At 31.3% G+C, this 14,884-nt stretch overlaps 1 protein-coding gene across 7 annotated transcripts in view; it reads left to right on the top strand.

Annotated features, from left to right (window-relative positions):
• Positions 1–14,884, top strand: part of NBEA (neurobeachin) — a 727,838-nt gene that overhangs the window by 209,112 nt on the left and 503,842 nt on the right. For 4 of the 7 annotated variants that reach the window (XM_031960707.1, XM_031960706.1, XM_031960704.1 and 1 more), the window contains 3 exons: positions 8,620–8,628; positions 11,546–11,726; positions 13,374–13,504. In XM_031960707.1, coding sequence (XP_031816567.1) covers positions 8,620–8,628; positions 11,546–11,726; positions 13,374–13,504 — 321 coding nt within the window. Of the gene's footprint in view, positions 1–8,619; positions 8,629–10,133; positions 10,544–11,545; positions 11,727–13,373; positions 13,505–14,884 lie in introns of those variants that run through there. The other 3 variants (XM_031960710.1, XM_031960705.1, XM_031960709.1) reach the window with 2 other exon arrangements.

Here is a 14,884-nt window from a genome sequence, read left to right as displayed (position 1 = left end):
AAGCTGTCTTTTGGTCCAGTTTCATGGTAAATGAATTCTCTAGTACTCTTCCATATTTTTCAAATTTCCAGGTATCTCCAAGGTTTAATATTTAAAATATTGTAAAGTTATCTCATTGACTAGAAGAGCTACACACACTAAAAAAATCCTAATTGAATTACTTCTAATACCAAAAGTTATCAGAACTTTATTTACATTTTAAACATAAATTTTAATAGTATGAACACTTATTCTTTTTGCTACACTGTATATAATTATGTGCTACTAGCAAAATGTGGATTTAAAAGGCGTAAACAATTTCTAATTTTGTGTGTATAAAAAGTATATCAGCTATCTTTTATTGTTGTTGTTGTTTTGTTTTTTTGGCTAGGCATATGGAGTTGCTCACAGCCACTTAGCTAATAGTATCTGAGGCTGGATTTAAATTCAGGTACTCCTGACTCCATGATCAGTACTCTTTTAAACTCCACTATTTAATTACTCTTCTTTATTTTATGTTGAACATATCTCTATTTAATTCAAAATTAAATTGAAGACTAATTGAAATTATCCTTTCCTTTTATAAGTAAGAAAATCATTTAAGCAAAACCAGTTGACACAGTGGCTGGATCTTACAATATATTCCAAGTTCTACATTTCCATTTTCACCAATCTAGATAAAGAAAACTAGGAATGGTTCTATTTGTATGTTCTTTTTTGGTCTATGACAAACCTTTTGGACACATCCTATCCAAAAAACCTTTGTGATGCTGGTGGTAGTAGTATTGTTCCACATTTCTCCTGTTATAGGAAATCAGTTCATGTCTCTTCCTTATGTTATATGGTTGTTTGTTTGTTTGTTTTTTGTTTTTTCCTTGAGGCAATTGGAGTTATGCAGAGTCACACAGCTAGGAAGTGTTAAGTGTCTGAGGTCAGATTTGAACTCAGGTCCTCCTGACTTCAGGGTTGGTGCTCTATCTACTGCACCAACTAGGTACCCCATGTTATGTGGTTTTTACTATCATAATTATTCATGATAGCATATATTGATAATACATATAGAATGACACAATAGATAGAAAACTGGTCTTGGACCACAGAAGACTTTGAACGTATACTGTTTGGGATTCTGAGCAAGTTACTTAAGCACTCAGCCTCCCAAGTAATTCTAAAACTAAAAGTTTCAGGACAGATACCAATTTTCACTGGTAGAATCAATTTCTTTGTAATATCATTCTAATTCTGGCTAGGGCTGGGACACCTGATATCTATATAGCATTTACGTGCCTTTAGGGCAATTTTATTGTTGATTTGCCCTGATCTGTCCTCACCACTTTCAGCCCCCTGGGAGCCTAGAGTCAGGAAGACATGAGTTCAAATTCTGCCTTAGACTCATACTAGACTCTCAGCAGGTCACTTATCTTTTATCTCTTTTAGAAATAAAACTAATAATAGCACCTACCTCACAAGATTGTTGTGAAGATCAATTGTGATGCTGTTTATAAATTGCTTAGTGTCATGCCTAGCACATATTAGCTACTAAATAATGGTTTGTTTCCTCCCTTATCCTTTCCTTTTATAAGTAAGAAAATCATTTAAGCAAAACCAGTTGACACAGTGGCTGGATCTTACAATATATTTCAAGTTCTACATTTCCATTTTCACCCCTCTATTTATTTAGAGAAGAGAGGTATATTTTATCATCAGATAATTTGGAAAATCTTCCCTACATCCATCTATTCCCCATTAGCTATCATCTTCATGTTAGTGGTAAAACTTTTTGAGAAGGCTATCTACAATAAGTACCTCCACTTTCTTTTTTTTTTTTTTTTTTTTTTTTTTTTTTCCCATTCTGTTTTTAACTTTCCAATCTTACTATTAGATATCTTTGACTGGACATCTTTTTTTTTTTTTTTTTAATTAACTTTTTATTGACAGAACCCATGCCAGGGTAATTTTTTACAACATTATCCCTTGCACCAACTTCTGTTCCGATTTTCCCCCTCTCTCCCTCCACCCCTTCCCCCAGATGGAAAGCAGTCCTATATATGTTAAATATGTCACAGTATATCCTAGATACAATATATGTGTGCAGAACCAAACAGTTCTCTTGTTGCACAGGAAGAATTGGATTCAGAAGGTAAAAATAACCCGGGAAGAAAAACAAAAATGCAGACAGTTTACATTCATTTCCCAGTGTTCTTTCTTTGGGTGTAACTGCTTCTGTCCATCATTGATCAATTGAAACTGAGTTAGGTTTCTTTGTCAAAGAAATCCACTTCCATCAGAATACATCCTCATACAGTATCGTTGTTGAAGTATATAATGATCTCCTGGTTCTGCTGATTTCACTTAGCATCAGTTCATGTAAGTCTCTCCAAGCCTCTCTGTATTCATCCTGCTGGTCATTTCTTACAGAACAATAATATTCCATAACATTCATATACCACAATTTACCCAACCATTCTCCAATTGAGGGGCATCCATTCATTTTCCAGTTTCAAGCACTACAAACAGGGCTGCCACAAACATTTTGGCACATACAGGTCCCTTTTCTTTCTTTAGTATCTCTTTGGGATATAAGCCCAGTAGTAGCACTGCTGGATCAAAGGTATGCACAGTTTGATAACTTTTTGGGCATAATTCCAGATTGCTCTCCAGAATGCTTGGATTCGCTCACAACTCCACCAACAATGCATCAGTGTCCCAGTTTTCCCGCATCCCCTCCAACATTCATCATTATTTTTTCCTGTCATCTTAGCCAATCTGACAGGTGTGTAGTGGTATCTCAGAGTTGTTTGACTGGACATCTTAAACTGAACTCATTATCTTTCTTTTCAATCCCTCCTCTCTTCCTAACTTTCACGATACTGTTGATAATACCATCATCTTTCCAGTCTTTCAGGCTTACAACCCAAGTGTCATAACTTTTACTTTTTCTGCATAATCCATCATCAAGTTCTGTCATTTTTTAACTTTGCAGCATCTTTCTTATATACCCCCCTTCTCTTCTCTGTTGTTATTGCCATCCCAGTGCAAACCAGTAACCTCAGGCTTTCACAACTTGCCAATAGCCTGCTGACTGTTCTTTCTGCCTCAAATCTTCCTATTCTAATCTATCCTTCACTGAGCTATGAAACATAGCTACTTAAAACAAAAGTCTAATTATATTAGTCTCTTTATGAAAAAAATTTTGCTGGCCACTGGTTACCTTCACAATGAAATAGAATATTCTCAGTTTGCTTCTTAAAACCCTTCATATTATAGTCCTCCTACATTTTCAGTCTACTAAATTCTTATTATACTCCAGAATCATTGCATTCTCTGGAAATCTGGATATTTTCACTGATTTGTCTTCCATTCCTAGAAAATTCTATTTCCTCTTCTCTGCTTTTTAGCTTCCCTGGCTTCCTTCAAGTCTCTACTAAAATCCCATCTTCTGGGACCTGTCTTCTGTATATATCCTATTTGTAAACAATTTTAAGTTGTCTCCATCATTAAGAATTTTTGAGAGCGAGGTTTTGTTTTTTCCTTTTATTTGTATCCCCAGTGCCTAGAAAAGCCCTTGGGACATGGTAGGCCCTTAATAAGTATTAATTGACTGACTGAGGCATCTGTGACCAAATTTAATCAGTATATCTAATCAAATTTTGGTTGTCTTTTACTGTATTTATTTGCATTACTATAAGCATTGTAAAGATTGAGGTTTTTTTTTTAGTCATTTTTACTTCAGTTTTCAGCAATTTACAGATATCTCAATGCTTCTTGCCTGAATTTCTCACAGTAGTTACTTATATCACAGTAATATTTCATTGTATTCATATATACAGTTTGTTCAGTCATTTTCCAGTTGACAAGCACCCAATTTATCCAAGTTTTTTTTTATAATAACAAAAACTAGTTATTTTTGATGTATGAAGGAGCTTTACCTCTAACTTTGGTTTCACTGAGATAAATGCCCAATAGGGATATTGCTAGATCAAAGAATAGTAGTACTTATGTAACTTTTCTTGCATAACTCAAAGTTGTTGTTTGGAATGGTTGTACTGTTCATAATTTACTAGCTATGTATTACACATGTATTATCTTCTTCCAGCCCAATCAACATTGATTTTGGTCATCTTTCCCAATTTGAGGGGAATGAGATTAAATCTCAGAGATATCTTAATTATGTTTATTTTACAAATGAATTGAAAAATTTTTATGTGATTATTCATGGTTTGTGATTTTTCTATTTTTTCATCTCTTTTGACCATTTATTGGGGGATAACTTTTAATCTTTTTTTTTTTTTTTATCAGTTCCTTATGTATTTTAGAAATCAGAATTTGATTCTCAGGTATGTTTGTTGCAAATGTTCCCCAATAGATTATTTCTCTTATTTTAGCTACATTTATTTTGTCAGTGGAAAAAAAAATCTTTTTACTTGAATATGCCCCAAATTGTCCATCTTATCTTATATATACTTTGTTCTTTGTTTGCTTATGAATTTCCTCTTTAGTTATTATATTGAAAGACAGCCTTCCATGTTCTCACAAACTTTTTATTAAGAAAAAAAATTACCTTTTTTTATATTTTGGTCTAATAACCATTATGAGCTTTTTGTGCTACATGGTATCTGATGGTGATCTACACTTTATTTCTGCCAATGTGCTTTCCAATTTTCCTAATTTTCTAATAGAGAATCTTTCTTTAGTAGTTTGTGTTCTAGAATGTATTGAATATGGGAGTTCACATTTTGATACTTTTAAGTTTTACAAAATAGATTATCTCATATGATCCTCATAAAAAGTTGAAGTACTTGCTGTAGATATTGTTAGCCAGATTTTTCGGATGAAAAAACAGACTGAGAAAAATTTAATGATTTTTTTTCCCCGAGTTTCCTATGTAGTTTGTGTCTGAGGTGAGATTTAAATGTAGATATTCTTAACTCTTAAATGCAGCACCTTGTTATCTATAAATACTGCTGCACATTTAAAGATCTTTGATTTGCAACATTTTTGCACCTTGTCAAATGGTTTTCATGAGCTTCAGTACTAAAGTCTCCATTCCTGTTCTGACCATCCTTTAAAAAATATATCATTTAAAAGTCAATTTTAACGATGAACTTCTTTGAGTTTTGATTATTGGGTTCTAGGGCAACAAGCACTGAACTAAAAACCATTTCAATGTGATGAAATTCACCAGAGTTCATGTTCCCTAGGCATTGTCTTTGAGAATCTAACGTAAATTCTCTGTGCTATGATAATACACACTCTACTCAGAATTGGCCTTTAAAGTATTTCAAAGAAAAATTATAAAGGCCAGTGCAGTGTCTAAAGTAGAGAAATGGTAAGAAAATGTTTTCATGGATACAACTGTCTATGGTCTTATAACAAAGCAGTAATAATTGCCTGACCTCTTTCATTTTATTTTGTTTTTTTCTAAATACCTCCCTGCATGACCCCATAATGCAAGTTTCCCTAGGTTTCCCATATAATTTGGAAAATTCTGATTTCTAAAATACATAAGGAACTGATAAAAAAAAAAAAAAGATTAAAAGTTATCCCCCAATAAATGGTCAAAAGACCATCGTGGAGATCACTTGTCAGATGCCCACTTAGATATGCCAGTCTAGAACTTCTGTTTCTTTATGCTTTGATGAAGTGCCAGCAGAAAGTTTCAGAGGGATAGAGACCAGTCCCCTTTTTAGAACTTTTGGTAGTCATCAGCCCCCATAATTGTGGTCATAAAAATTATAATTTATTTTAGTTGTTAGGGAGACTTTTTTTTTCATATATACCAGTATTTGTGGCAAGCAATTTATGTTTCTTTCATTCTTCCTTTTAGCCCTTGATATACTTGTTCAGAAACTCTTAACACTGCCATTTAAACACCCACTTAGGAAAACATGTGGCCAGGGAGAAAAAGAACTCAAGCCACAACTTGTCATTACAGAAGCAAAGAGCCTTATAGAAGGCCCTTCAACTTCTGATTCTAATACAGCAGATATAATATCTTACCAGTGTTTACAGAATGTCTTTTAAAAAACTAGCAATAAAAATTAAATACATGCTGATATTTCTCTTTCCCGTGTGTGTGTGTGTGTGTGTGTGTGTGTGTGTGTGTGTGTTGTCGTCCCAAAAGTCTTTATGAACTTATAAGCTGTTGAATTCACTTTAAAACCTCACATACACTATATATATCTGTCTTTAAAAATGACTAAAATGTATTTTGGAAACAAAAGACACAATAAAAACCTAAAAACTAATCAAAAGGCTGCCCCATCATTTTCTTCGGAATCATATTTTTTAATAACAAAATATGTTTTAGCTTCACTTTTTTTTCTTTTCTTAAATATATTCCTTAACTTTACTCTGTAATAATAAAAAGCAGAAATAAGAACCATATAAGAGTACTGGAAGCACAGGAAAAATTTTGGAAAAAAAAAAAGCTCATGAAGTCGGATTAAAATGCACTTGTCAGCCAATTAAAGATTAAAATTGTTTTATGATTATAGCAACTAAAGCACTGCCTGTTTGACATGGTAGATATACTTAAGTTTTAATTTCATGTTTATTAAGTGCCTAATATGCACATGGCATGGTGCTAGTTGTTGAGAATATTCAGAGAGAAAGATGAAGTACTACCCACCCTGAGGAACATACATTCTATAAAAAAATAAAACATACACAAATTTACCTAACTAAATACAAAATTGTAACAATGCATAGTAATTTCAAGAAGGAAGGTACACTAAGAGTATATGCTTATGGTAATATAAGATGAAATATATTAATAATTAAATTTTAAAGGTTGCATTAAATAATTACATTGTCCATATGTGGAGCATAATGGTCAGTATTGCCAAAAATATTTGACATATAATTATGTAATTTCATCTTTTCATTAATCCTATTTGATAAGCATGACAGACGTTTTTATTTAATTGATTAATTTTAAGTAAGTTTAAGTGACTTGCTTAACTTGGTCAAAAAGCTAATATTAAAAATTGGTTTTTAATCCATTGTTCCACTAAGTCAAAATCAAGCATTCCTTATACTACTTTAGTTGAAAACATAAACATATTAAGTAATCTGAGAGCCTCCTATTAAAATATGTAATGTTCAGACTAGTTTTCTGGAGGATCTCAGGACCAGCCTTGATCTTAGTGAAGGAGTGCAAGAAGCAGGAGAGCCACCAGGAGGATGGTCAAAAATGGAAGGTCTCATTTCCAGTCCTTCTCTGCTTTTCTGACCTTAGTACAATTACATCATTACAGCATACTGAATATGTGTCAACTAGAGAACCATTACATCACCATACTAAGTACTAAGTATATATGTGAACTAGAGAACCATCTTCTCATCATTTCCACTGAGTTAACACCTTGTTTTTAAGTATACTTCTTCAGAGTTCCAGCCCTCTACAAAAATAAATATTCCATAAATAAATGTATAGCTATTCATCTAGGAGTGTTGTGAGGATGAAATGATTTTTTTGTTCTGTTTTATTTCTATTTTGTAGTGGGCAGTGCTAGCTTTAGTTGGTGGATTAGATATGTTAGAAATAATACCTGCTTTCTATGGCGTTGAACAAGTCACATTATTTTTGTTGTGATTATTTTAACTAATTTATACACCATAAGATGTCATAAAAAGAAAATGTTTTCTTAAATTCTTAGCTAAGGTATTGACTATCATGATCAGGAAAGGAACTTATTCATATTTAAAATTGTGGGTATAATTAATTTAATTTTTGTGAAGTTTATGTCAGGAATTAGAAAATGGTGTATTTGTGACAACACTAGAAGAAAAATTCTAAGTTTCATCTCATATACAAAAGCTTCCTATTGTGGGAAAATGACTCCTGGTACAATATAAATTCAGAATTCTACAAATTGATTTCTACTCTATTACATAGTCTAATTTGATAGGATAAATTCAAGATATTGAGAAAATAATAATCTTGAAACCATGATATGTGCAGACAGAGAAAAGTCAAGGAAAGTTATCAGTCTTCCCAAATTATTTTATACTTGACTTTTATAGAGGCTATGTTAATATTAGAAAATATCATTTAGTTACTATATAGTTCATCAGTACTCTGGAAAGTAAACTATTTATGGTGTGTGTGTGTGTGTGTGTGTGTATGAAAGGTAGTGTGCTGTAGTAGATAGACAACTGGTTTTTAGAGCCAAGAAGAAAGACCTGAGTTCAATTCTCAGTTCTTCCACCTATTGGCTGGATGACTTTAATCAAATAGTGTATTCTTTTAGTGTCCTAGAGTGTATACTCCTTATGACTAACAGAGAAATTTCTGATCTCTACTGGTAGAAGAAAGTCTTTACAAGGAACTTCCTACTCCAATGAAATTTCAGATCCAGTCTCTTCTTCCTTCTCCCTCCCCTAGATATTCATATATATTGACACTTGGAAAGAGTCTTTGTAATAGAAACAAATAATAGTGGTATTTTAAAAGTATATTCTTTTCACTGAAAGTTTTTGTTTCATACAGATGAACATTTTTGCTTTTAAATAAAAATGCTATATAATTTCAAAATATTTATTTCAATTTTACATTGTATTTTTATTTGATTTTAATATTTTTCTTTTTCTTGTATTGTTTTGATCTGTTGTCTGTTTTGTCTAATGCATGTCCAGGGTTCTAAGGTTAGTATTACTGCTGTAAGTTTTAGTTTTTAAGTTTTAAATATTATTTTTGACATGGTTCTGTTTTTAAGTTGCCATATCATATATACAACATGAAGGAATATTTTTGCTATATTTAACAGTTTCGTGAAGATGATAACTTTACATGTTTGTTATTTAAGTTTATTAATTCCCACAAATTGCAATATATGTATGTCCCCAAAAGTTGTTCAGCCAGGTAATAAATCGTGTTAACAGGTTCTAAGTAAAGGTAGATGGCTGAAAAATGCAGTACCTTAGCTTTTTAGAAATAAACATATTAAGAAGTAAATGAGTTTACTGCCGTTTATTTATATAAAGTTTCATTGTGACTTTTGAAAAGGCAATTTAAAGATGTGCTAAAACTCATGTGTTTATTTTGTGGGAATGCATATATTAAGACATTTGTTACAGGTCTTCATAATTAGGAATTGGTAATTATTCAACCCCAAATGAAATATTTCACACTTAGAATTTGTTATATTCAGTACTCCGTATCCTTATAGAACAATGCAATTATAATGTAAGTATGAATTAATAAAAATATGTAAGATGTTTTCTGTATTAGTTTGCAAAGTAGTTAATGCTATTTGAAAATAAAACAGTAGTCATGTATTGCTGTTCTTTTTAGGAATCTGATTTTTAAAAAACTAGTTTCAGGGAAAAAAGAACACACTGGAAATAATACTCACTGTAGAATCAAAGGAGCTAAGTTCAAATATAAATTTATTACTTTTGGGATCTGGAGCAAATCATTTAAATATCCTTATGCTTCATTTTCTTCATCTTTAAATTGAGTGGGTTACGCTATGTTATTTCTGAGGTTTTAATAGCTCTTCATCTATGATCCTAGGGTATCCTCCTTCTCTTCCTTAGTCCATTTGTATAGCTCTTTAAAGTTTGTAGAATCTTTTTTTACCAACAAATCTTTGAAGCTGATGTTGTTCAGTTGTTTTAGTATTGTCCAAGTCTTTGTGATCCCATTTGGGATTTTCTTGGATTTTTCTTGGAGTAGTTTGCCATTTCTTTTTTCATCTCATTTTACGGATGAGGAAACTGGGGCAAACTGGGTTAAGTGACTTGTTCAGAGTCACACAGCTGGTAAATGTCTGAGGCCAGATTTGAACTCGGGAAGATGAAGTTTCCTGATTCTAACCCAGTACTTTTTCCACTGCAACCTAGATGTCTCTTGAAGTAGATCAAGTATTTTTGGCTCTTCTTTATTAAGAAAGAAGTTGTAGAGTAATTCTGAGGGAGTAGGGAACTTTGCCCATTATCTTGTATTTAGCATTTATTTAAAGCATGATTCAAGCATAGATAACTTAATTTCAAGTTTAATATCTTGTTTATCACATCACATTTTGTATCTCTTGTAAAATATAAAATCTTCACTTTGTTTAAGTTTTTATATCATAATAATAAATGTTGGTTAATATATAAAGTGTATAGTAGTGGCTCCTTAAAATAATTTAATTATAAAATAATTATTAAATATGTAGATAGTAAGAAAATAATTTAAATAAATGATTTTGTGGAAACTAATATTCAGATTTACTGCATGTATAAGTTTTTATCTCATTGGTATGCATACTATTCTAATTTGGGATAAGGATATACTTCAGATGCCTAAAAAAATTTTACTATAATATTTAAAACCTCTCCCTCATTATATACTGATTACATTGGAGTACTGTTGGTAGCTGCAAAATCAAAGCAATCCTAACATGAATTCATTTCCAAGAGCAGAATTTCATTCTAGTTTTATGATAGAAGAAAAATAGTTTAATTGAAATAAAATAAGTCTTTAGCTGTTAGTTCAATACTAATTTTACTGTTTTATCAAGTATGCAGGTGAAAGAATTTCAGTTACCTATCTGACATCTCTGTTACTCAGCAGGTAGGCAATTCCTAATGTGAGATGTAAAGAAGATGGAATAGAGTAGTTATGTATCTACCTAGTAGAGAGGTTTGCAACAAAGTGAATTTAATCATTCTGTTTGTTTTGATGAAAATTCAAATGGTAGAATTTTTGGTTTATGAAACGTCCTTTTAAGCAAAGCACAGAGAAAATAGTGACTCATAATAGATTTTATAACATGAAAAAAATTAAAAACAAAAGAGCAGCATATGGAATTATTTTCTTTTTGCATTTAAACTTATTTATAAAACCATGAAGCGATCATTTTAGCAACTTCAGAGTACAGAAAATCTTTTGGTATTTATCAAAAAAATTTATCAAAAAAATATCATCATAGTACTTCAATAAAACTACTTCACTGAGTTCAAAATTTCACCAGTTCTTTCTTTATTGTGCCTATTTCATTATTGGAGTAAACACCATATATATAACTGATCTTAGTTTAGTTGTACAAATACAGATGATTATTTTTGCAAAATTTTAGTATCATCCTTAAAGAAAGTGTACATGAAATTAATATACTTTATGATATAAGCATTCTATTTTTACATCACTATTACTTATTAATTCTTTTGTCAGATCATTTTTTTCCATTTTCACATTGTTTAACTTAGATTTTTTTTTTTTTAATAGCCAGAACATTTTTTGTTAAAGAGATTGGGAACCTAAGAGCAAATAGCAGTTTTTATTCTTAATTATGGAACAAATGGCCATAATTTCAGTTTTCTCTTATTTTCACAATTTTGAAATTCAAGTTCACTTTTTAAAATACAGATTCTAATAACAGTATGAACTTTAAGCCAACTGATTTAAGTTTTTTTTAAAGCTCAAGTTGCAATTATTAGAAAAATGATCATACTATCATCTGTTTTATAGATTTTTTTTGAAAATGTAATATGCTAAATTCTTGTTCAGTGAATTGCTGAGTTTTAATAATGTTTTGCACACAAAGTTTATATTTAATTACTACTTCTTTTAAAGACGGAATTGGAAAATATTGAAGTGACACAAGGCATGTCAGCTGAGACAGCAGTGACTTTCCTCAGCCGACTGATGGCTATGGTTGATGTTCTGGTGTTTGCCAGCTCTCTAAATTTTAGTGAGATTGAAGCTGAAAAGAACATGTCTTCTGGAGGTTTAATGCGACAGTGTCTGAGGCTTGGTAAGTCTAGTACTTATTAATTAATGACCTACTCACTGATCAGTGTTCTAATATTCATTATATGTAGTGCAGTTATAATACAAATTGGCCTTTTTGTACATGTGATAATATTATCCTTATGATACTTCAAATTTATCAAAATTCTAATAAAATAAAATATATTGCTCAGATTTGGTAGTATTTTGGCTTTTTAAATTACTGTGAAATATTTAAAGTTCTTAAAATTCCAAAGCATTTGACTATTTTCCACTAAAAATTGTCAGATATATACTCATTTCTGAAGGCTGTTTAATTTCTTCTGGGTTAAAAAAAGTATAAAAATGGTCTTTAGGCTCATAATATCCAAAAGCAAAAATGGATTATATTAGATTCACTATCCTTTATAAACCTAGAATATACTTCATAGATTTAAGCAGAGAGTTTATGACTAAGAAATCTTACACTAAGAAAGCAGTAGTAGCTGCGATCATTTTTAGAAGAAATTATTCATTTCTAATGGATGAAAACCTCAGTACTTTATTTCCAAATGGAACCAGGAATCTGAGACAAAGGGCATAGTAACAATATTCACACCAAATTAATTAATATTTTGAACTCAGAGCATTGACTAAACAACAGTGAGGCAGAAAGGAAATCCTCATGTACATTCCCTTCAATGACCTTTTGAGTAGATTGGAAGCCTTTGTCCTGTCTCACTTTACAGAAATGAGTGAAGTTATATAAAAATTCTTTCTTTTGGTAGAACCCTCCTTGGAGAATATTTTAGAAAGAACCTATAAGGGGCCAGATGAATGGGACCAGACCGAAGAGGGATCTTTTCCAGAATAAAGAGTATTTGAGAATTTACCAAGCTGAATATTCTTTAAAAAAAAAAAAAAGAGAAATTCCTCTTTTTCTCTCTTTGTTCTTTGAAAAAATAAGGCTATCGCTTCCAGCTTTTATATTAAGGTTCTTTGCAATTGTAAATTAAGAAGAGAAAAAAATAGGGATTTGTTATCATACTTAATTTCAGTAAGGCACCATGTTAAGCACTTTACAAATATTATCTCATTTGATCCTGAGAACAGTCCTAAAAGGGATGCGTTACTATTCCCATTTACAGACAAGGAAATTGAGGCAGAATCTTTAAGTGATTCATCCAGAGGCATACTAGGTTAGTAAGTATCTGAGACCAAATTGGAATTCTGACTTTTCCAACTCCAGGCCCAATATTGTCTGCCAACTTGAAATGTTTCTGAGAACTTGATTCTCTCTGGCTTTCATTCTTAGGACTCTAAGGAAGAATAGATAGGCAGCTGTTCCTGATTATATTCTGTGAGGTGGGAATACGGTAGTATTACCTTGAGGAATGGTATAGGTATTTGTGGAACTCTCTGAATCCTACTTGCTCAATTTTGCTTGAGTATAAAATATTAGGTTCAGTGTCATTTTAATATTAATTGTTAAATTTATTTAGTACTGGGAACAGATTTTTTTTTTAAAGAAATTGCAGTTTTCTAATTAAAATTAACATATATCATTGATATTGTATGATTCCATTTAATATTACTGTTTTTAAGTCTAATCATTGATACAAATTAAGCAACTGTTATGTTTAATGTTAAAAGGCTACAATGCATATCTATTCATTTATAATATTCATTTTAGTTTGCTGTGTTGCTGTGAGAAACTGCTTAGAATGTCGACAAAGGCAAAGAGAAAGGGTCAACAAATCTTCCCTTATCAGCAGTAAACCTCAAGAAGCTCCCCAAAATGTGACCATAGCTGCAACTTCAAAGGTAACTAAAATTGTATTTTCATAAATAGGTTGTATTTGTGATCTTTTTGAAAAGTGAACCAATGAAAGGAGCAGAGAAAATCTGAAACATTGTTGAAACAATAATTACTGATAATTTTGCACTTCTTTTTCTTATATTTTTTTCTCCTCCCTCTGAGTGATAAAATTTAAAAACATAGGTTATCCATCCCTGTCTCTGCCTGAAGAAGAATCTCTTTTGTAACATTTTGGACGAACCTCCAGTGAATGATTTTCAGTTTTGAGGTGGCTTTTAGACGTGAAGCTTCCCATTCCAATTTTTGTCAATCTTGTTTGTTAAGATATTTCTTTAATTGAGCTGAAACCTATTTTCCAGGAACTCTGATTTCTTTTCCCTTAACTTCTGTCTCTGCTACTATACTGCCAAATAGAATAAAACTAATCCTTCTTTAATATGATAGCTAGATGCCAAAAATGATAGACCGTTAGCATTCGCTTGTTCAGCTTTTTTTGTTCCTTCAAATTACACAATCCATGTTCTCTAGCATGTCTCCAGTCCTCTCACTGTCTCACTTGGCCTCATTTGTATACCATACATTTGTAATCATTCTGCAAAAATTTGACTGCAGGCTGGATAGTACATAGTACTATAGTGGAGCAATCACTTTGCTCATGTCTGTATTATTTTGCTCTAAATTCTGTGAAAATATTTTTAAAAGTTAATGCTCTTTGTTCACAGGGTAACAGGGTAAAAATATGAGTCAGTAGTTGAATACCTTGAATGCTCCATTACTATCTTCAAAATAAAAGAATTATAGGATGCCCCATATATACCAAAATATTTAAAAGCAGCATTTTTTGTGGTAACAAAGAACTGGAAATGAAGGGGATGCCCAGCAATTAGGAAATACCTAAACAAATTGTCAAACATAAATGTTTTGGAATATTGTTGTGTTAGAAGAAATGACAAGGGTAATGAATACAGAAAAGCTTGGAAAGACTTAAATAAACTAATACAAAGTGAAGTAAGCAGAGTCAGAAAACAATATTTACAGTGACTATTATACTACAAATAGAAAAAATAGTAATTGCTTTAAAAAACTTGACATTAAATATAGTGAAATTTAAAAATAAAAGTTTTGCACATTATATGAGATTTTGTAATTATGTTGATTAGTTTTGAAGATTTTTTTTTCTTTTTTCTTAAATTTTCTTTTTCTTTTTTTCTTTTTTTTTATAAGAACTGGTTCTTGGAAGAAGAAAAATCCAGGGGCAAAGTTAGTGAGACAAAACCAAAAACTATCAATCAGAAAACTTTCAAAAAAGAATGACAGGAAAATTTTCTGTTTTATCAAAAGAACATCTGTAGAAGAAAGATAATGAAGAGAATTTTACAGTATTT

Source organism: Sarcophilus harrisii, chromosome 3, assembly GCF_902635505.1.
Source record: "Sarcophilus harrisii chromosome 3, mSarHar1.11, whole genome shotgun sequence".
Lineage (NCBI taxonomy): Eukaryota > Metazoa > Chordata > Mammalia > Dasyuromorphia > Dasyuridae > Sarcophilus > Sarcophilus harrisii.
The sequence above is the reverse complement of the archived record's forward strand: the minus strand, read 5'-3'. Positions and strand labels throughout refer to the sequence as shown.